Here is a 21,250-nt window from a genome sequence, read left to right on the forward strand (position 1 = left end):
CCTTTTCCGCTTTCCACCCCCATTTTGATTTTGATAATTTTCTTCATTTGTGTTTAGGTTCACCAGTTCTTCCCTTAGCAATGCTTAGGTTCTGTTAAGCCCACTTAGTGAATCCTTCACTTATGATACATTTTTCATTCTAATAGACATTTAAAAAAAATTTCTGTGACCTTGTGTCTAAAATTACCCATCTCTCATGTATGATGTCCACTCTTTTTATGATATCCTTTGTCATTTTTACAGATCTAATTTTAAATTGTCTAGTAATTCCACCCTCTGGGCCATCTCTAGGTCTGCTTCTTTTGACTAGGGGGCCACATTTTCTTGCTTTGTGTGTCTCACAATATTTGACTGTATGGTGGTCATTAAAAAAAAAAATTATAGTAGAAATTAAGTTATTTGCTTCCAAAAAAGGCATGCCCTTCTTTCAGGCTCCAAGAATGGGGGGTGAGGGGAGGGGGCGGTGGCTGAGTCAGTGTGATCTAGTTCAGCTGTGTTTGAATTTCCTTTATGCTTTAGTTTTACTCAGCTCAGCCGTGACCTCAGCTGTTTTGAGGTTTCGGGATGTGAGCACTAATGAGATTCTGGCAATCTGTTTTTTGACTTCACAACTGAACTACTAGCTTTCAAAACTGTGGGGTATCTCTTTCTGTTTTAAAGTCCTGATACCCATTTTTAGGGTTATAGTGGAGTTTTCTTTTTGTTTCCAGTTCACTTGTGGTTTCTTGTTTCTTCAGAAAATCTCTCTCTGACCTGGTGTCCCGCTCCCAGCTTTCAGATGGCACCTGCCGTGTACTCTCTAAAGGCCCAGAAGGCATCGCTGGGATTCTTCTCAGGTGTTTGCCCAGGCCACTGACTTCAGAGGGCAGCTGCTTCGCATTGGGAGAGAGCTCTCATGCCTCAGGGAACATCTGCTCAGCTTTCCTGCCCTTCCCACCCCTTGGAATGTTACCCCACACAGTGTGTGAAGGCTTCAGGGAAGGAGTTGGTAGGTGGGCGCAGACTTGTTTCATGACTGGGGCTCCTTGGAATTCTAATTCGTCATGCCGCTACCCGTGCTCCTGTCAATAGTAGTTCATTAAGTGCAAGGAGAACTGACCCTGGTGGTGAGCACACAATGTGATATATAGATGATATACTGCAGAATTGTACACCTGAAACTATGTAGTAAAGTTGCATAGCTTTCAGGTGTACAATTCTGTAATACATCATCTATATATCACATTGTGTGCTCACCACCCAGAGTCAGTTCTCCTTTCATCACCATATATTTATTTAATCCCTTTTACCCTCATCTACCACGCCCCACCCCCCTTACCCTCTGGTAGCCACTAAACTATTGTCTGTGTCTATGAGTTTTTGTTTATTTGTTTGTCTTGTTCCTTTGTTGCTTTTCAGTTTTATATCCCACTTATCAGTGGAATCCTATGGTTCTCGACTTTCTGTGGGACTTATTTCGCTTAGCATAATAATCTCAAGATCTATCCATGTTGTTGCAAATGGCATTATTTCATCTTTTCTTATGGCAGAATCGTATTCCATATATACCACAACTTCTTTATCCAATCATCTATTGAAGGACACTGGTTGTTTCCATGTCTTGGCCACTGTAAATAAAGCTGCAATGAACATTGGAGCACATACTGTGTTTCCTGAAAATAAGACTGGGTCTTATATTAAGTTTTGCTCCAAAAGACACATTAGAGCTTATGTTCTGTGGATGTCCTCCTGAAAAATTATGCCAGGGCTAATTTTCTGATTAAGTTTTATTTTTGGGGAAACAACGGTACATTTATGGATAAATGTTTTCAGATTTTTTGGGTAGATACCCAGGAGAGGTATTGCTGGGTCATATGGTAATTCTATTTGTAATTTTTTGAGGAACCGCCACACTGCCTTCCATAGCAGCTACACCAGTCTGCATTCCCACCAACAGTGTATGAGGGTTCCTTTTTCTCCACAGCCTCTCCAACACTTGTTACTATTTGTCTTGTTGATGATAGCCATTCTGACTGGGGTGAGGTGATAGCTCATTGTGGTTTTTATTTGCATTTCTCTGATGATTAGTGATGTTGAGCATTTTTTCAGCATTATCTTCGTAGTAAATTTAAAGACCAATTTTGAAAGATAAGTATGATTGTCTCTGCATCTCATTATTTGAAGACATCCTGTTTTGTGGGTGAAGTGAATAATCAGTAATGTGACTGGTTCTTTTAAATTGAGAATTTTAAGTATGGTATTTGCCATAGTACTTTCTGCGATGATAGAAATGTTCTCTACATGCTTTGACCAGTATGGGTGCTGCTAGTCACATGTGGCTCTTGCACACTTGTTATGTGGTCAGTGCAGTTAAGGAACTGACTTTTCAATTTAATTTGTGTTTAAATAACCACATGGGGCTAGTGGTTCCCAGAATGAATAGCACAGGTCTATGTACTGTACATATCATGGCAAAAACAGTAGATTCACGTGCAGAGTTATGCTGAGCAGTTCACAAAATCATTGTGCTTTTCAAATGTAGATGAAGACTTGCTTGTTTTTATTTGTTCCCATTTATGTAAGTCTTGTTTCTCTGGGAGAAATAGAACTTGTGAAATTCAAGAAAATTTCAATGAACAAGCAATTAACCTTGTAAACTAACATCTCTACATTTTCAAATATCAGCAAACTATTTGATGATCTAATTGTAGAAGAATGCCATTGCAACAAATTCCAGCTTTGTTTCCCAATGCTTTAGCCACCCTACTCTGTAGTTACGCATGAAGTTCAAATACAGAGCAGCAGCTTGAGTAAAATGTGTTCATCAGGCCCGCAGGCTATAGAGGTATAAGTAGAATTCAGTTCTTAAAATTCCTAAATCACCCCCCCCTCCATGGTGGTTTGCATGATGTAAAGGGCTCTGGACAAGGGGTTGGGGACCAGGACACAGAGTAATAGTTTTATTGCCAACCACTAAATTAGCTAAGTTACTTTTGTAAAACTGCTTACATTGCTGATTTGTAAAGTAAAGGTCACCTGTCATTATAATCTCAATCCTATAATTTTAAGATTAGAAGGAATCTTAAAAAGAGTCCAATGCTGAATATCTCCCGATGAAATCAAAGTGATAATGGTTAATTGATTCTTCATTTTGGGGATTAGATAAATGTTGAGAAGGAAATACTTACTATGTGCCATTTTATCTTTCTCTGTAGCTGGACAAATTTGCCAGCATAAAAATTCCAGGGAGCAAGAAAGAGAGACCTCCACTTTCCAACCTGAAGACTGCATTTGGAAGCAATGATTGCTCTTCAGGGATGGTGGAACACCTTCCAAAGCCGCTGTCAGAGAACGAAGTCTTAGAACTTTTTGAAAAGATGATGGTAAGATTTTGATTCTTGTGAGTGTTGTTTGATGTCAAGGCCTTAGCTTTTGGTCATATTTTTGGAACATCAAACATATCTGGAACTTGTGTTCCATAGAGTGGTTTCTGATGTCATTTAAGATAGCATTCTAGGCACCAAAGCTTTACAATGACAAAAATAAGAATCTGAAGAAAAATGTCATGCCAGTTTTTTGGTCTCTACAGGACATATAAAAACAAATACCCTAAAGTGTCCAATGATCCATTTTTGTCTTGAATAGATTATCTACATGGTCTGTCTGCTGGCGTTCGGCTGCATTTTGGGGTGATCCTCACAGTGCCCTGTGTATTCAGGGCACTGATTTGTCGCCTTCACTTGTTTTTTCTTGCTTCTCAGGATAACCGAGCCCTTTAGTCCTGCAACAGTTCTGCCTATAGACACTTGAACGAACTCATTTTGATTTGTGCCTATTCTGGTGGAGACAGGGTGTCACTCGTGGCCTTCTTCAGCTGGTTCTAAGTCATGGTGATTTTTCCATCTGACTCCTGCCCTTCAAACGGCTGAACGAATTGACCAGTAGCCCACAGATGTTAAGTATATTCAAACCACTTACCACAAAATGAATGCTAATTTTATGTAAATAGGTTATTTACATACATAGTTTCTACCCTCAAGTTGCTTATCTCTTAGGATTCAAAACAAACAATTGAAAAATTAAATGCGTAATAAATGCCAGAAGGTAGTATTTAATGTTTAACTTATTTGTAAGTTCAGGGTAGGATGAAGCTCCTTTTAATTTTTGAGATAGCTAATTAGCTTCAGGGGAAACCAAAGTGGTAGGGAAATCATCCTAGTTTAGGGAAATGTAGTAGAAAGGGTGGACTAGAGGCAGGTCCTAACTTAGGTCCTAACTTAGAGTTTGGATAGCAGAGGGCAGGGCATTCTCTTGAGATGGGGAGCAGCAGTGAGCAAAGACAGAACTAGTGTCTAAGTAGCTCATGGGGGGACCAGAGAGAGAATGGAAAAATTAGACTGGAGCGATTCTTTGGGACAGATGCTGGAAGGATCGTTCATGCCATTCTGAGGAGCTGTTTATTATTTCAGCATCGTGATTTATTTTGTATGTCTGTTTCACCTATTGGTCCTGGCAGTTTTCTTTAGTTTTGGGGGAGATTTTTGCATTCATCTATTTACACTGGAGGATAAGATGTGCTTTAAATTTGAGAAAAAGTTAATAGCTGGTCCCTTCGTTACTCAGCTGGAATCAACGGGTGTATTTACCATTATTCTCCCTTATTTTCTATTAATCAAGTGTCTCTGTTCAGTGTCAAATATGGAGCTTCAGGAGAGACCCCAGTAAGAAAGAATGCCTAGTTTATGTCTTCATGGGATTTTTAATTTGTGTTAGTGAGTCCTAACTTTTCACCATTGAATGTCCATTTTATTAGCATTGTTTGACATGCACTCTAACCTTGGGAAATTCTTACCTATTTCGTCAGCTCTTGATGACGATTTTGGTTTTGGTTAACAACCCATGTATGCCTCCTTATTAACTTTTGTGACCATGAGCTGATATAATTTCAGCCTTGAACAAAGAATACAACCTTTTAAAATTTTCTTTTGCTAGCCCTTGCCTTTGTTAACGATGCTTGTATAAAAGTAGCTCTTCTCAGTACTACGTCTGAGGATTCAAGGTAGTCAAGTACCTTTCCTCCCCGCGCACCCTGCACCGTAGGTCGAACCACTCACCTGAATATTGTGGGAGATTCTGGAATGGGACTTTTTTTGGTTTACTTGTGTTTACTTTGTTAAGAAAAAAAAATTTTTTTTCTTTTTGATCGTAATTGATGGTGCCATCAGAGTAAACAGAGCTGCTTTTTGATGTTTGATGTTTACGTAGGCCACATTTTATCACCACAAGCCATTAAGTACCACTACCTGGAAAGTACTGAATATAGTGTATGGTATTCTCTCCTGAACATGACTACTTTAGAAGTATTTTTCTGTCAGTCTTACTCATCTCCTGGCTAAGAGTATCAATTTTAATAGTATGTACAGAGCAGATGGATATTGACATTTTCGAAGTATTTACAGAATACATATTTAATAACTGGGCCAGATCAGTTGTTAAATCTTAAACAGTTCTCCTTGTTGGCAGAAGATCTTTTGCAGTCAAACTCACTTTCCTAAGCAGAAGTAGTATGAAATTGTTGCTTTCTCAGGGCTGCCTAATTTGCTAATGAATGAGTTTGTCACAACTGTGTTGTTTTAAATATATAAGATATAGATTCTTTCCTTCCATTTCTGATTCCTTTGAATATATCACAAGACATTGTAGGGAAGACCTGCAGATTGTGAAGCTGACAAGGGTCTTTTTCCTTCTTCAAATATGGATTCGTGATATTTCTCAGGGTTTTCAGGGTACCACATTGCGGACAGATTTAAAGCTGTGTCTATGTCTGTAGAGGATGCTAGATTAGGGTTGGTTTGATTTTTGGTTTGCACTTCTCGATAGTATTTTTATTAATAAAAATTATTTTGTTGAAGCAACATTCAATAATTTGCCATTTAAACCTTTTGGCATTTGCCACTACTGAGATTTCTTACCATTTAAAGTTTGCATCTAGAGTTTTTGTTTTGGCACCATGTAACTTTTAAAATAATCCTTTTTTTTGGGTGGGGGGTAATTTTCATTTTATTTTACATTTTTACTTTTTCTTAAAAACATTTAACTTATTTTACTTTTGGTTACTGTACTTAAATATCACCATTAAATGCTGCTGATTGTAATGCCCTGTTTTGAAATGTACAGATGGACTCCTGGCTTTAAGAATGTGACAGATATAGCAGATTGTATTGAATTAAGAGAAACTGGGAGAGGTAAACGTCTGTCTATACACATTTAGTGGCACAACTAAACTAGGGCAGGTAGATAAGTAGAATTTGCAATGGGAGGTGAAACCCCTTCAGGAGTGAACTGAGGCACTTGGGTGCTGACAGGAAGTCCTTGGTTTTCAAAGACTGAATCTTTGTCAGTATCCAAAAACCATTTGTACAAAATACCTGTTAGGCGAAACAGTAGCTCCAGGCTCGATTATTGGCATGTGGCCATCTGGATGGGGGGGGGTTAACCAGTCTGAAGGGAGCATTTTATTGGACTGTGAACACTTGATTCACCTTTGTCTTCTTAGTGCCTTCACCATGCGTGTTACATGTATTTGTTGAATGAGTTGATCTGTTTCTTCTGCTTTGGTAAACACTATGTTGAAGCAATCAAATTGTGTAAATTAGTACACGTAGAGTTAATGTTGAGAGGTATTCTTAGCTTTGCAGTCAGTCAGACATCTTTTGAAATGTAAGGTACAGGAAAGGGGAAAAAACAATCAAGAGAACTGATAAAATGCAATGTGACTATAGCTATCTTTGACACTTTTTGGTGCAGCTGGTGGGAGGAGGGTTCGCCTTGTACCCAGGGCGCCACTCTTTGGGAGCATCCTAAGGACAATTTTTCCTTTTTCTTTTTTTCTTTTTTTTTTCCCCCTTTAATCCTTGGTATTAAGGGTCTACACTCAGCTATTTCTTTAATCAGATAAATGAATGCCTATTGCGTTGAATTTGTAAGTGATATCTTCAGGGTGATCAGGAATCTGACTGAAAAGAAAAACGGATGAGGACGCCTTTGTGTTAATTTTCTAAGTGTTTATGGACCGCTATAGATTGCTACCAGCAGTTAGTTTATTACAAGTGTTAGCATTCTTTACAAATCTATTTTTTCTCTATTCAAAGCATTTCTTATTACAAACTGAAAAAGTGTATTTAGGGTTGACCAGATAAATAGAGAGAGGTTCTGTGGGAATGCTTTGTTCTGATCTGTTATCATCCTATTCCCTCTCCCTTAGGTAGATACTGAAAAATTTAGGGGAAGGTGGTTTAAAAGCAATCAGAATAATAATCCAAATATAAGGAGGAGGAAGAAGAAGAATGTATAGAAGTGTAAGGCAATTGTCAAGTTGATTCATGGGTTGTGTTTGTCGGGGCCGTAGTGTCAATGTCTAGTGGTTTCTTCTAGGTCCAGATAAATGAGAAAATAAATGATTTAGGAGCATTGAATTTTGCCTGATGGGAGTTTGTTGTACCAATAAAATGGTTACAGCGGGGAATTTCAAAAGGAGAAATGTTATGGTAATGTGTAAGCAGACTCTTTTACCCGCTAGAAATTGTGCAGCTACTTGCTTTTCCAACTGCGAAGGCCTTTTCAGTCTTCTTTTCATTGCAGAAAAGTTGGCTTTTGTATCTTAGTCAAATGGCCATTTTATCCTGTGTGTAATTTGTGAAGAAATGGCCATGTGTACAGACATTTGAAAAATAAATAAAGGAACAAACCCCTTTTTAATCAGTAGCTGTGTTTTTATCTGCAGGATTACCTAACAGTTGTCTGTGATGGTAGGAGCGTATGCATATACTCGAACAATTCCAGCAACATTATATTCTAAAACAGTGGTGCAAGCTCCCTGTACATTCATCTCATCTCTTGTTTATTCTGCTAAAATTGATAGTACGTGAAAGAAGAGTGATATGTATGTGATACTTTATGTTTGTTCTTTGATACTGTCATTAGGAAAAATTGACATTTGGTTTCCATTTGAGATAGTTTACACATTCTGTACTTTCCAGTTGGAATATTTGGTTAAATATCGTTTGAGTTGATTGTCAATCTCTGGGCAAATGACATTTTCTGGCTGCTGTCCTTTTAATGAGCTAGCCATCTAACTTCTTAATAATTTTAATGGGGTTTGAGGAAGGATACTGTGGATGTAACAGTGAAAATCCAACCCCACTAATGGTAAAACTGAAAAATATAACCTTTTTGTAATCACATTTATATATAAAAAAGATTATTATAAGGGTTTGTTTAAGAACATAGAAATGATGATGAAAAGAAACTATTCTATAGCTTTAGCGTATTTATGGACATCTTGAATATAAAAAAAGTAGTGATAAAGTTAACTCCAAGTGCCAGGTACTCAGTTGTATTTATCTTTTAAAGTTTTCTAATTTTTACTTAAACTTAATCTACGAATAAAATTTATGAAATGCAGAACTGGAGAAGATTCAGTTAATGGGGACTATTGGAGAGTATATAATCATCTGAAACTAGATCATGAAATCTTCCATTTTTTTTTATTTGGCACTAAACTTTTCATGGAATAAATAAAAAAAACAAAACACAAAACCGAAAAGCAAAACACCTACCTTCATAGGGATAAACCCCAGCAAGATCATTTGACGTTGTGTGGTATGGAAGATAAATTCCAGTGTGCTTAAGAAAAGAATTACACTTTTAGCAGACATATGGGTAAAATTGTGTTTATAGACATATTGAACTCTGAAGTCTCAGGAGAAGTAATTATGGGAATCATTGTGGACCCCTTAAGATGCTTAACCAGTCTGTGGCTGTAATGATGAAATGTTAGCCAAGCAGAGAACTGCTGCCAAGGACAACTAGATTGGCTTTAACCCATGAAACAAAACATTATACACTGTTGAAATGAGATGACTGCTGTTGACTTAACAAGAATTAATGTTTGGTTCTGCTATTGCATTCTTCCAGTTTTTACCTTCGAACAGTATGCTTATTGGTCCATTTGAATTTTTGATCAATTATTATACTGTCTTTCCAGTATCCATTTTGTAATTAGTCATACCTCTGCCTGTCTGCAGTGTTTTTCCTCTTTGGGTGAAATACTTTGGGTGCATTCATTTAATTCTCCAAAGAGTCAATAATTTTAAATGTAACCTGACTCTTCTGTGGTGTTAAGTATCCCAAGCAACTCGATGTATGTAAGTTTAATGAGCATGCTGTCTTGTAAGACCCACATCCATGAATGAAAATAGTGAGTCAAACCTTTGTAATTCAGTTGAAAAAAATGTCCACTCTGTGTTTGCCAACCTCTTCTCGATCGCTTCTTAGCTCTCTAACTTGTTGCCTGTGTGTGCATGAGTGTTAAGATTACATCCTTCCCCCTCTCAGTTTTGGCAAAGAAAACGTGGAAAGTTTTGCTTTGTACCAGTGTTTCATCAGTTTAGGATGGAATCGAGGTGTCTAAAGACCACAGCAAACTTGTAATCTCCTGGTTTGTAGGCACTTCTGGAGCCATCCAGCACATAAGAGGAATCCGATGGAGTATCTTAAAAGCTGTTGGCTTCACTACATGCCATTGCCCTGGTTTCCAGGTCATGGTTGCCACTGACCCATTTGGTGTGTGGTGCAGGTTAGAAAAAGCTGTGCCCCTTCATTCCTCTGAGTGACACAGCACCACGCAGTCACACAGCCTGGTGGGTGACGATGGGTGTGGGATCCCAGCCCCAGTCACCCCGTGGCCGGTACCTGTTTCGGACGTGGTGTGTGGCTCTGCTCCTGTTCCTTGAAAACACGGCGGGTTTCAGTTTGGCCAGTGTTACTCTATCAGTGCCACTGCCTCAAGAGTCCACCTCTGGAGCTGGGCCTTGTTCCTGGTGCTGTTTTAGGCTGCGGTTGTGAGTATTAGCTCTAGCTCCAGTTCTTAGAAAATTATCTGATTTCACGTGTTTGTCCCAAAGTAGAATTAGCCAATTCTATTTGGGAACTTCTGTTGCATCTCATTTATTTAACAAATATCTAAAAAATAACCACTGTGGTGTATGCACTGTGAAAGTGGCAGCAAGTGTAGAAAAATTCTTTTAAAAGTCATCTGAAGGAGAAAAAAGGAAGTCATATATAAAGAAAAGCTAGGCTTGAGGAAGCCTCTTTTTTCTTTTGATTATAATCCATTAAGTATTAACATGTTTATATACTGAGACCCAACCTTAACTTAGAATTCAATGAAACAGGATTAAAAAAGGATAATTGATGTGCAGTGTCCTTTTAGGAGGTGAGAGGAAAGAGGATCCAGAGCATAAATAAAGGGAATTATGTTTGGTAGATGAAGGAACTGGTAACGAAGATTAGTGTGCAAATAAATCGGTAATACAAGAAACAGGAAATTGAATGATCGTTTTCTTTTCACAGAGGAATAGAAATTTGCTTGCTGCAAATGACAGGTAGAAGTGGTAGTTTCATAGCTCCTGGAGAAGGCAGATCTGACATAAGTACCTCAGGCCGTATGAGAAGGAGAGACTAGGAGGACTTCCTGCAATGTTGTAGGGAGTGATGGATCCTGGAGTTAGCCTGCATTGGGAGGAAACGGAGGGGGTCATCCAGCTGGAGGTTTTATTGAGGTCAAGAGCAAGGTGACTGGGAGTGGGAGACGTGTAAAAAAAAATTGAGGTCGGAGAAAAGGATCACGCTGATCCTGGGGATACGTGCAGTGGAACAGCTTTGAGACAACGACGAGGTTCAGGTGTGGTCATGCAGGTGTAGCTAAGGAAGGTGGACGTGAAGCCTGAAGGCAGTGGGGATTCCAGGGACGGGGTGGCAAGGATGGAGTGGCTGAGGGGTCAACACGAGGTCTTGGCAACCTAAGTGTCGAGTCGGTATCAGCTCAAAGGAAACTGGATAAGAGAGGCCAGAGTTCAAATGGAAGCTGAAGGGCTATGGTGAACTTAAACCATTTATCTAAGCCTCAGCTCACACATCGATACAGAATGGCGATACCTACCTCAAAGGTTATTAGTGAGGATTAAACAATGCTTAGGAGTTTAGCACAGTGCCTGGCTTGAGAATTTTACCATTTAGGATGTTAGGAATGCTAGATCGTCATAAAAAGCCATAGAAAAAGTCGTTGGGAGAATGAGTGAAAAGGATGTTTGAAACGAAAATAGAGCAAATGTGAGTAACTTAAGAATGGGGTGTTTTGGAACATTTCAAGATTTTGAATGGAATTTTGTTACGTGTCTTAAACACTTCTCTCTCTCAGTGGCCTCGGATTTGTCTTGATAGTAGTTTCTTTACTTCCCTCTTCTCTATCAGGTCCATGTATATTTATTTTAGCCAAATAACTATCCTTTTTATTGAGTGGACTTTTCATAAAATTCTTTTAAAGAATGAGGGATGCTCCATTTTTTCTCATTCTTTCAAATTACTTTTATAGTAGAATTTTTATGAATATTTCAATTAAATCTTTAAAAAAACTTTATCTTGAAATAATTTTAGACTTATAGAAGAGTTGCAAAAATAGTAGAGTTCCTATATACCCTTCACCCAACTTCCTCTAATGTCAGCATCTTAATACTTTTATACGATGATTAAAACTAAAAACTAACATTGGCCAATATTAACTAAACCACAGATGTTATCAGATATTGCCCCGTTGCCCACCGGCCCTTTTCCTGTCCCAATGCAGGGTCACACCTTGCATTTAGTTTGTTCTGTCTCCTTAGATTCTTCCAGGCAGTGACAGGATCTTTTAAGACCTTTACACTTTCGAAGAATCCTGCTTAGTTATTTTGTAGAGTGCCCTCTATTTGGGTTTCTTCTTGCAGTATTTCTTCTCTCTATTTCTAAAATCTATCCCTAGACTTGCCCAGTAAAATAGCACAGTGATTCGATTTAGGTATAGTTTTTAATTAGAAAGTAATTAACTAAGGGAAAATTACTTTTTGATGTTGCAACTCCCAATTTCCTCAGGCAAAACTGTCTGAGGAACAGTTTTGTGAAACGTCTTTGTGAAGGTAGCACTTTAAGTGGGTTGATTCACAATGTATGTTGCTCAGGTATTAATAGAAGTGACAACAAAAACAGTCACTCTTCAGACAGAAACTAGTTTTGATTTGATGACTACTTGAATATTTTTGAATGAGATAATATTAGCTAAATAGCCAACTGATAAGATTTTTCCATTTAAAGAATAGATATTTATTTTCATATCTACTGAACTATTAGCCTCATTCAAATTACTCATCAGGGTCTATATGGGTTCTATGTATTTTATGCTCAGTATTTTATTTAGAAGAAATATTAAATGAATTGCATACATATACCAATATGTTGATCTATCAAGGCAAACTGCCATTTCAGGGCTCTTAAAAGATCTATAGCTGCAGTATTATGTGTGTTAGGCGTCCCGATGTATGTGTGCAGGGAAGAATTGGTTAATACACAGTGGTTTATATTGCTTGTTTAAGCCCTATATGTGGGTGTCCGTATCATCCAGTTTGGCTTAGGAAGCAGCCTTATTATAACATAAAGCAAGTCATTTTCAAATGGTGTTGTGGATGCTGTTGGTGCCGCTCCAAGATCCATCCCTTCATCTGGTGGTGTCTGCGTCCTTGCGTGGAGAGTGCCGGCATCCCCAGTGGCGAGTGCCTGCACACCCAGGTGGTGAGTGCCTGCATCCTTGGATGGAGAGTGCCGGCATCCCCAGTGGTGAGTGCCTGCATCCTTGGATGGAGAGTGCCGGCATCCCCAGTGGTGAGTGCCTGCATCCTTGGATGGAGAGTGCCGGCATCCCCAGTGGTGAGTGCCTGCATCCTTGGATGGAGAGTGCCGGCATCCCCAGTGGTGAGTGCCTGCACACCCAGGTGGTGAGTGCCTGCATCCAGAGGTTTGGCCCCAGGGAACTGGTGTCCTGCAGCTAAGGGTGACTGACTTGGGGGTGTCCTTCCAGTTGGTACTGACTATGGTGCAGTTCAGGCTGAAGCGAATGTCCAGCTGAGGCCACATTTCCCAAAGTCTCTTTCTCCTATCTTACCTTACTCCTTTACACCCCTCGTCCTGCGAGCATTCCCTCTGTTAATCACCGGTGCCTGAATCGCTGTCTTAGGTCCACCTCTGGGAAACCTGACCTAAGACGGTAAAGATGTGATATGATCACTTTGAGCAGATATAAAGTTAAGTAATGTGGAAATTGATGACTTACTCACCAGCGACCCATCACTATTGCCTGGAAATCACACGAGGCTCCGGTTCTTGAGTTTAACAACCAGCGGGGTCTTTAAAGTCATTTCATTTCTGGGAGCCTGTCTTCTGTTCTGTAATATACATGGAGCTTAGACTATGTGATATTCGGGCTCTCGTGTTGAAGATTTTCCCCTTACGGTGGGGGGTTATTAAATAAGATGAATAAGCTTAACTCCTTTGGAATTGAAACATAAAACATGGATGCATTTTCTAGGAAAAGCTTCCGTACATTTCCCAAGGACTTTGTGACCTCCCAGAAGTTCAGTGCCAATGACTTAATTGGTTGTCCATCTTTTAGCCCTTTATAGAGTTTCAAAATCTATTCTAAGAATACTGCACCCTTTATACATACATACATACATACATACACACACACGCACCTACTTTTTCTTTCTATTGTTTCCATATTTCTTTTTCCTTTTGTAAATGTCAGTTACTCGTACACATTCCAGTGCCATTTCCGTCTGGACAAGCTGAGAATGACCACATATTAGATGAGGTTTGTGACGAATTTCTGCTATTATGTAGTTGATTGCAAATTTCTTTGTAGTATTATCTCTTCTTCGTTTCTTCTTTGTTTTTAAATATGGACTATCGTCACACCTTTGTCACAAAGGTGAGTGCCATATTTAGACAAGAGTGGTCAGGTAAGCCAGAGAAAAAAGGTTGGGGGGACTCTGGGTCTCTTCCTTAATTCCAAATGTACTACTTTTGAGTATAGGCTCATGGCATCTTGAAGATGCTTTTTCAAAAAGAAAGCAGTAGCTTTTGTATCTTTCATTTGTCTACCTTGAAATTTTATTTTGACTTCAGCCACGACGAATGGGCTTTCTGTTTTTTAGTATTTTACAGTATTTCTGTATCAAGTATTTTAATTTGTTGTCTAGAGAGGCTGGGTCATGTATGGTCTTAAGACAGAAAGAAAATAAAAGTATAGTAAATGATTTAAAGCAGGTTCTCAGGGTTCTTAGGTTCCGCCACCTTTTCTAATAATTATTCCCTAACTTCCCCATTACTTTCTTAGAGTGAGAATCTTTATAGATATTGTAAGTTATGTACTCATAATTTAAAGGAGTCAGTATAATGCCTCACTGTACTAAATAATAAAACTATATATTTCAATATAAACAATTGACCATGACTAGTGAAGAAGATACATTAAAGTCACATTCTTGAATCTCTGCCTCATGCCGTTGTGAGTACAATAGTTACACAGGTGTGCTGTTTTGGTGATTCACATACCACAAGCAGTGCATCCTGGGATGCCTAAATTTCAGAAATGGAGCACAACTGTTGGTGAAGTGTAACAATCCCCCAAAACAGTGTGCCTATAATTTATAGAGTAAATTGTGTATTAATGTGTATTAAAAAGCACACAATAAAAAGTGTTTCATATGTGACAATTTACATATGAATTCCATTTATATTGAATAACATTGAATTAGAGTTTAAGCTTAGATACTTAGGATTCTGTCTGTCTTTTTAAGGTATGTGCATCTCTCTTTGGGAGACGGAACAGTATTTTTTTGTTTTGTTTTGCTTTAGTTTTCTCATTGTGTAGGACTAGCCCATGTGTTGCAGAAAAGTCAAGCTCACTTTCCCCTGCAAATCCTGGTAGCATCACCTGAGTCACAGTGACAACCAAAGTGCCCCCAGACATTTCCAAAGTGCTTCCTGATGGTGTGAAGGCTCACTGAGAATCACTGGCTTAGAGGACAAAAATGAAACAAAACAAACCGTTAGGCACACAATAGTATATTTGTAAGTAGAACAGCCAAGAGAGACATTACTAATTACTACCCTTTATTGGAATGTCAAATGGAACATCTTCTAAGATCTTAGATGTTTATTATCAAGGTGCGATGAAGGGAATTTTGACTTTTCAGTACTTGAACGGTTGTTAGCCAAAAACGGAGTCAGCGGAAGGCATAAACCAGTGTCTGATGAATTGTAGCACACTTACACAACCTAGAAGAAGTCTAACTTGCTGGGCTCTATGGGTGATCCAGAGTGCTGATTTTTATGGTCCATTTTTAAGTGCATATGGAGTTTCTATGCACTCGTATCACAAATGAGCCAGAGCTAAGGTCAGGAGGAAACCCCCTTGAGCTGCCCTCCTCCTTCGGCCATTTCTGTCTTTCCTTCGCCTCCTTTTCCTTTGCCGGAACAGTGTCTTACTTAAGCGACTTAATTGAAAGACCCTAGTAGCAATTCCTGTATTTATGTGGATATACTTGACTTGTAGTTTTAGTGAGAATTAGTCCGGTAGCAATGCCCGGGAACCTTAAACCCTCATTTTGAATGCTGCTTGATCAGTATTAGGTTTTCAGGTGGTAGCTCTCTTCTTAAGTGTGACTTTTGGATGAGTTAAGCAGTGAATGAAGGTTCCACGTAGGGGAGGCGGATGGACAACTAAAACTATAGGACGCTTCACGTGTTGCTGGGATCCGTGCCAGGTGTGTGATAACGTGTTTGTAGCTATCAGATCCGGAGAGTGGTTGGCTGATTTACCTTTTACGTTTTGATACACGGCACACCTCTTTCAAAATGGTGCAAGATAGTTTTAGGTGCAGCTATTGTCAAAAAAAAATACACACACACACACATATTTGGAAATTGTGAGTCCTAATGACTTTATGAAAGACTGAAATCTTCAACTGTCTAATTATCTATAGTGATGCAAATGTACTTTTACTAGCCTGCTGTGAATTTAAAAGCTGTTTTGGTAAGTGTTTTACCTGTGCAGATGATCTAGAATACTTTCTTCTCTGTGTCTCAGCTCTTTTCTCTCTCCTCCAGGCGGAACTGCACGTAAATCATTCCAAAACAATTAATGCTGCTTTAGTCACAAATTATTGATTTTCCGTTCATAGTGTATGTAGAGTTGCTGCTCTACTTAGATTCTAAAATGAGGCTTTTTAATTGTGTTTTCCAGGAAGATATGAATTTAAATGAAGATAAGAAGGCACCTTTGCGGGAAAAGGACTTCAGTATCAAAAAAGAAATGGTGATGCAGTACATTAATACTGCTTCCAAGACAGTAAGTAAAACTGTCAAGTGGAAAAATATTGCTGAAACGTGCGGTGGAATGAAAAACAATGCATTTGTCTAACGGAGTACTTAAGGTTGTGGCCAGCTGGAATCAGGGCTGGTGATGTATACTTAATGTATAATTAAAGGCACAAGTATTATAATAAGTTTGTTTAATTTAAAAGTCTCTCTCATCTTATAACTTTTAAACTGCTTTTGTTTTTTAGCCACTCACATTGCCAAGAAACACTGGTTGCTTGATTTGCTCATGCTTAAGACAACTTCCCTCGTTAGTGAATTAAGATGGTTATTGATTTCCATGTCTCTTATAAATTGGGATACTATTTGTATTATGGAAAAGTGAGACTGATTTTACTCTAACTACCTGAATCAGGCTGCAGAACAGTGGCTTAGAGGCGTATCTTTAATGTGAGTTTTCCTATGGATAAAATTATCTTGTAAAAATTATAAATGTAGACATTGAAAGGAACATTAAGCCTCTCTATGGCTGCCAGTTTTTCAGGGAAACGTGAAATATGTGGGTGGAAATAATGACTGAATGTCTAAGAAACCATGACTGGCACACAGAATCAATTACATTTATTTCATGGACCAACAAATGAGCTTGACTGGTCAGATAAAAATTTTAAATGAATAGATTGGAAGAAAAATATAAAATGGAAGCTAATGAAGAAGCGATTGGTAGAAAACCGTAGAAAATGATTTTGGCTGAACTGAAGATCGCATTATATTAGAGAAAAATAACATACCATAGTTTTCACTGGATGCTTTAACCTAAGGTCAGGTTAAAAGAATATAAAAGTTATTTATACTTTACCTCCATTTATCTGCTAGACCAGGTCAGTGACTGAGGTATTTCTTTTGGACAAAGGACTCAAATGATGATTAATTTTTTAAACATGTCTCATTTTTGGTAGGCTGATGTTCAGCTGTAGAAATCAGTCAGTACTGTGATTTCAGCTCTACATTTAGATGGGTTCTGTACCTGCTATTGTGATACGGATTACTTTTGTCGCTTAATGATACTTAGATATCACAAATTAGCATCAGGGTTTTGGAGTCAGAGCTCTTGTGTTTTACATCAGTTTATATATCATCTCTTTGATCTTGGGCATCTTATTTTACCTCTCCATCCTCAATATCCTCATTCGTCAGGTGGAACTAATGCCCACGTCACAGTCTTGGTGTAGTTACAGTTAAATTGTTTATTCCATGGTTAGAACATAACAGATTTTATAACTGGTGACTGCCACTGTGGCAGCAGTGGTGATAGCAGCAATTGTTTGTTTTTTGTTGTGCTCTGCGATTTGTTTATTATTCATGCTGTTGAAATTATTACACCATAATTAAAAATGTAAGTAAATGTGCATCAGTAAAAATGCAGGTTTGCTATTATTGAGTCGACATCTCTAAGACATTCATTTGTTCATTCATCATAGTTCCTAAGTGTCTATATATCAGGCACTATTTTAGGCTCTGGAGATGAAGCATCATGATAGTCTGTCATTGTGTCCTATGGCGCAGTATAGGACAACACATAGAAACATGTAATAGGAGGTGAAAAGGGATGTGGGAAAAGTAGCAGGGGGGATGGAGATGGTATAATTGTTTTACATATAGTAATCAGGGGAGAGTACCCTGTTCGAGAATTTTAAATCCAACAAGCATGAATTCACTTAATATAATTACAAGAGATACTATTCTAGAACTGGTTTAGAAAACTTTGAAGTAAGAATGCATTTTAATTCTTGAATTTCAGTTAATAAACAGACTTCTTAATAGAACAAACCGTTATGAACTTCATTATAGTGTATCTATTTCAGTTTGCATTCACGATTTTAAACTTTAATCCTCTAATCATTTTGGACTAAGGTTGGAATTTATTTGCCAGAATTAGTTAATTAGATTATCAGGATTGAAATAGATTAGTTATCTAAAGTATGATTAAAGCATTGACTCATTTAATTAGTGTGTGGGGGCTCGTGGCTTTTCCTAGGAGAGGGTTCTGAATAATTTGGCAGATGGTTAACGCTGTAGTAAGTGCAAGCTAATGTCACCTATTTTTGCTGTGGAAGTAGAAACATATTTATTAACTCCAGCTTACAGACTTTGTCATGCTAGTTAGGTCAATGAGTACTGAAAAAGTTTCTTTGAGGAAAACAATCACAATTTTTCATAGATAGGTTGTTTTAGAGAGGCTGTGGTTTGTGTCAGATACGAGGTCTGACAATTAAGTTTGCAAACTTACCACCGTGTGCTCACATTGGCAGCACTGTATAAACAGCTCGGTAAGGTTTCATAACCTTCATATATCAAAGTCTCACAGCTGTGTTCGTGTGGATGTCTGGCATTGTCTTGCCGCGTGGCATTCATTGTTGTTGCGTGTTTTTGTGTGCTGTGATGAAAATGTCTGAGCTTGAATTAGAGCAACGAACAAACATTCAGTTTCTTGTAAAATTTGGTGGAAGTGAAATCAAGGACATGTTAGTCCACGTTTATGGGGTTAATGCCATGAAGAAAACAGCAGTGTATAAATGGATTAAATGTTTTCCTGAGGGGAGAGAACATGTCACTGAGGAAGAGAGGCCAGGGTGGGCGGCCAGTAACAAGCAGAAATGATGAAAACATTGCAAAAATTCATCGAATTGTGCGTCAGAATCATCGGCTGACTGTGAGAAGCATAGGAGACCAAGTAAACATAGAGAAACAGGAAAATCTTAACTGAAAATCTTGGCATGAGAAAGGTGTGTGCAAAAATGGTCCCGAAGGAGCTCACTGATGAACCAAAGCAAAGGAGAGTCAAAGTTTGCCAAGACCCTTTGGAGAGGCAAGACGATGTTTTGGGCCATGTTATCACTGATGATGAAACGTGTGTACCAATACGACCCTGAAACAACGTGTCAAAGTGCACAATGGAGTCACCAGTTCTCCACAATCAAAAAAGTTCCATCAGTCCAAATCATGAGTCAAAACGATGTTGCTAACCATTTTTGATATCAGAGGGATTATTCATTATGAATTTGTACCAACTGGACAAACAACTAACCAAGTTTACTATGTGGAAGGGCTGAAAAGGCTGCATGAAAGAGTTAGACGACCTGAACTTTTCACCAACAATTCATGGCTCTTGAGTCACGACAATGCACCAGCTCACAGGGCACTGTCTGTGAGGGAGATTTTAACCAGCAAACAAGTAACTGTATTGGAACACCCTCTCTACTCACCTGATCTGGCCCCCCATGACTTCTTTCTTTACCCAAAGATAAAGGAAATATTGAAAAGAAGACATTTTGATGACATTCAGGATATCAAGGTAATCTGACAACAGCTCTAATGGCCATTCCAGAAAAAGAGTTCCAAAACTGATTTGAAGGGTGGACTAGGCGCTGGCATCAGTGCATAGCTTCCCAAGGGGGAGTACTTCGAAGGTGACCGTAGTGATATTCAGCAATGAGGTATGTAGCACTTTTTCTAGGATAAGTTCATGAACTTAATTGTCAGACCTCATATACTTTTGTTAGCATTTTACCCTTAGAATTTGCTTTGAGATTGTCTTGTGGGTATTAATATTATGTTTTTAGAAAACAGTACTGATGCCTGCAGTTCATGATTTGAAATGTTTTAGAAATGCTAACCCTCAAAACAACACTAAAATAGATAAGCTTGGTTTTTAGAAGAGGGAAAAAAAAACCCAATCAAATTAGGTTATTTCTAAGACCTTAGTAAGTTTCAGTTTAGGTAGCCAAGTAGTAACACGGAATTTCTTCAGTGAGGAAAGATTGTTAAAACTTTATTAAACAAATGTCATGTGTGGAGACTGCAAATGCCAGTTTCACATTTTTTCCTCACTTCCTAGCACATGGATATGTGATGTAGGTTTGAGCAGCACAGTCTAATGGCCAGGGCTGCTGGGGGCTCTGAGAACGTTTTCTCTCCTTCATAAAAACTTCCAGAACTGGAAAGCCACTTTTTTCTCTCATTGGACATGGTTGTGAGAGGGTGTGGGATTCTTGGGTTGGGACACCTTGGAGCTGGTGCTCTGGCCTAATGCAGTCGGCCCTGCTTCCAGGCTCTCCCTTTCTGTGAGGCGATGCGCGGTCTTACCCAGGCTACTTCAAGTTGGGTTTCTGCTTGGTTGCTGTAAGCACCCTACTGTACCATCCAGATGTACTTTTGCCTATGGGAGCTTTCTATCTCTAATTCACTTTGGAAATTTCCTCTTTCCATGCAAAGGAGCATCTTAAAAGACTCTCCCTTTGCCCAGCACACTCAGAGCTTAGAAGGGAGATGTACTACATGGCCCAGGGGCCATTCCCCGATAAATGCCTTGCCTGAGTATGTTTAGTAGCAAGTTTATTGGAGAAAACTTCTTTCAAAACGAGTCGCACACACTTTACTTCTGTTCGATTACTCGCTGGGGGGGTAAGACTATTGTGTAATTAGTGGGAAGGACCTTGAAAGTAGGATGTGACATGATAGTCCAATTGGAAGAGAATTCACAGTTCCCAAGCAATGTCAGAAGAAGAAAATTCTGGAACAGAGCAGAGGATCTCTAGAGCCACCGAGGCCTACAAATTTCCCTACTTTGGAAATGGAAAGGAACTAGAATTTAATGTACACATCTACCATTTACATGTGTCTAATTGTGCTTGACCTAACTGTGAGTGTAGTTCTTATTCTTTATTATGATTTAATTATTTTTATTTTTTTTCACCCCTTAAAATTCTTAAAGCACCCCTGCAGGTATCGTTGATTTTTGTAGTCAGCACTTTTGTGCTTTGAGTAGACAAGCCAGGTTTAGGAAACACATCCTATAGAGATGACTTCACCAGCTTTTCCTTTTCTTCTTGCATCATACCCTGTATCTGCGATCCCAGTGCTGGTGTTGGTGTTTATTTTCTTGTGGGTGCTTGACTTACGTTTAGGATGAGCTGGCTCTGGGTATCTTATCTCTGGGTGAGATGAAAGTCTCCCATGG

General features: G+C 38.7%; 1 protein-coding gene across 4 annotated transcripts in view; it reads left to right on the forward strand.

Annotated features, from left to right (window-relative positions):
- Window positions 1-21,250, forward strand: part of DIAPH3 (diaphanous related formin 3) — a gene marked incomplete at its 5' end in the record, with an annotated part of 440,633 nt that overhangs the window by 44,674 nt on the left and 374,709 nt on the right. For 2 of the 4 annotated variants that reach the window (XM_081046382.1, XM_081046383.1), the window contains 2 exons: window positions 3,195-3,362; window positions 16,157-16,261. In XM_081046382.1, coding sequence (XP_080902508.1) covers window positions 3,195-3,362; window positions 16,157-16,261 — 273 coding nt within the window. The remainder of the gene's footprint in view (window positions 1-3,194; window positions 3,363-16,156; window positions 16,262-21,250) is intronic. The other 2 variants (XM_081046384.1, XM_081046385.1) reach the window with 2 other exon arrangements.

This window comes from Rhinolophus hipposideros (assembly GCF_964194185.1).
Source record: "Rhinolophus hipposideros genome assembly, chromosome: 4".
Classification (NCBI taxonomy): Eukaryota; Metazoa; Chordata; class Mammalia; order Chiroptera; family Rhinolophidae; genus Rhinolophus; species Rhinolophus hipposideros.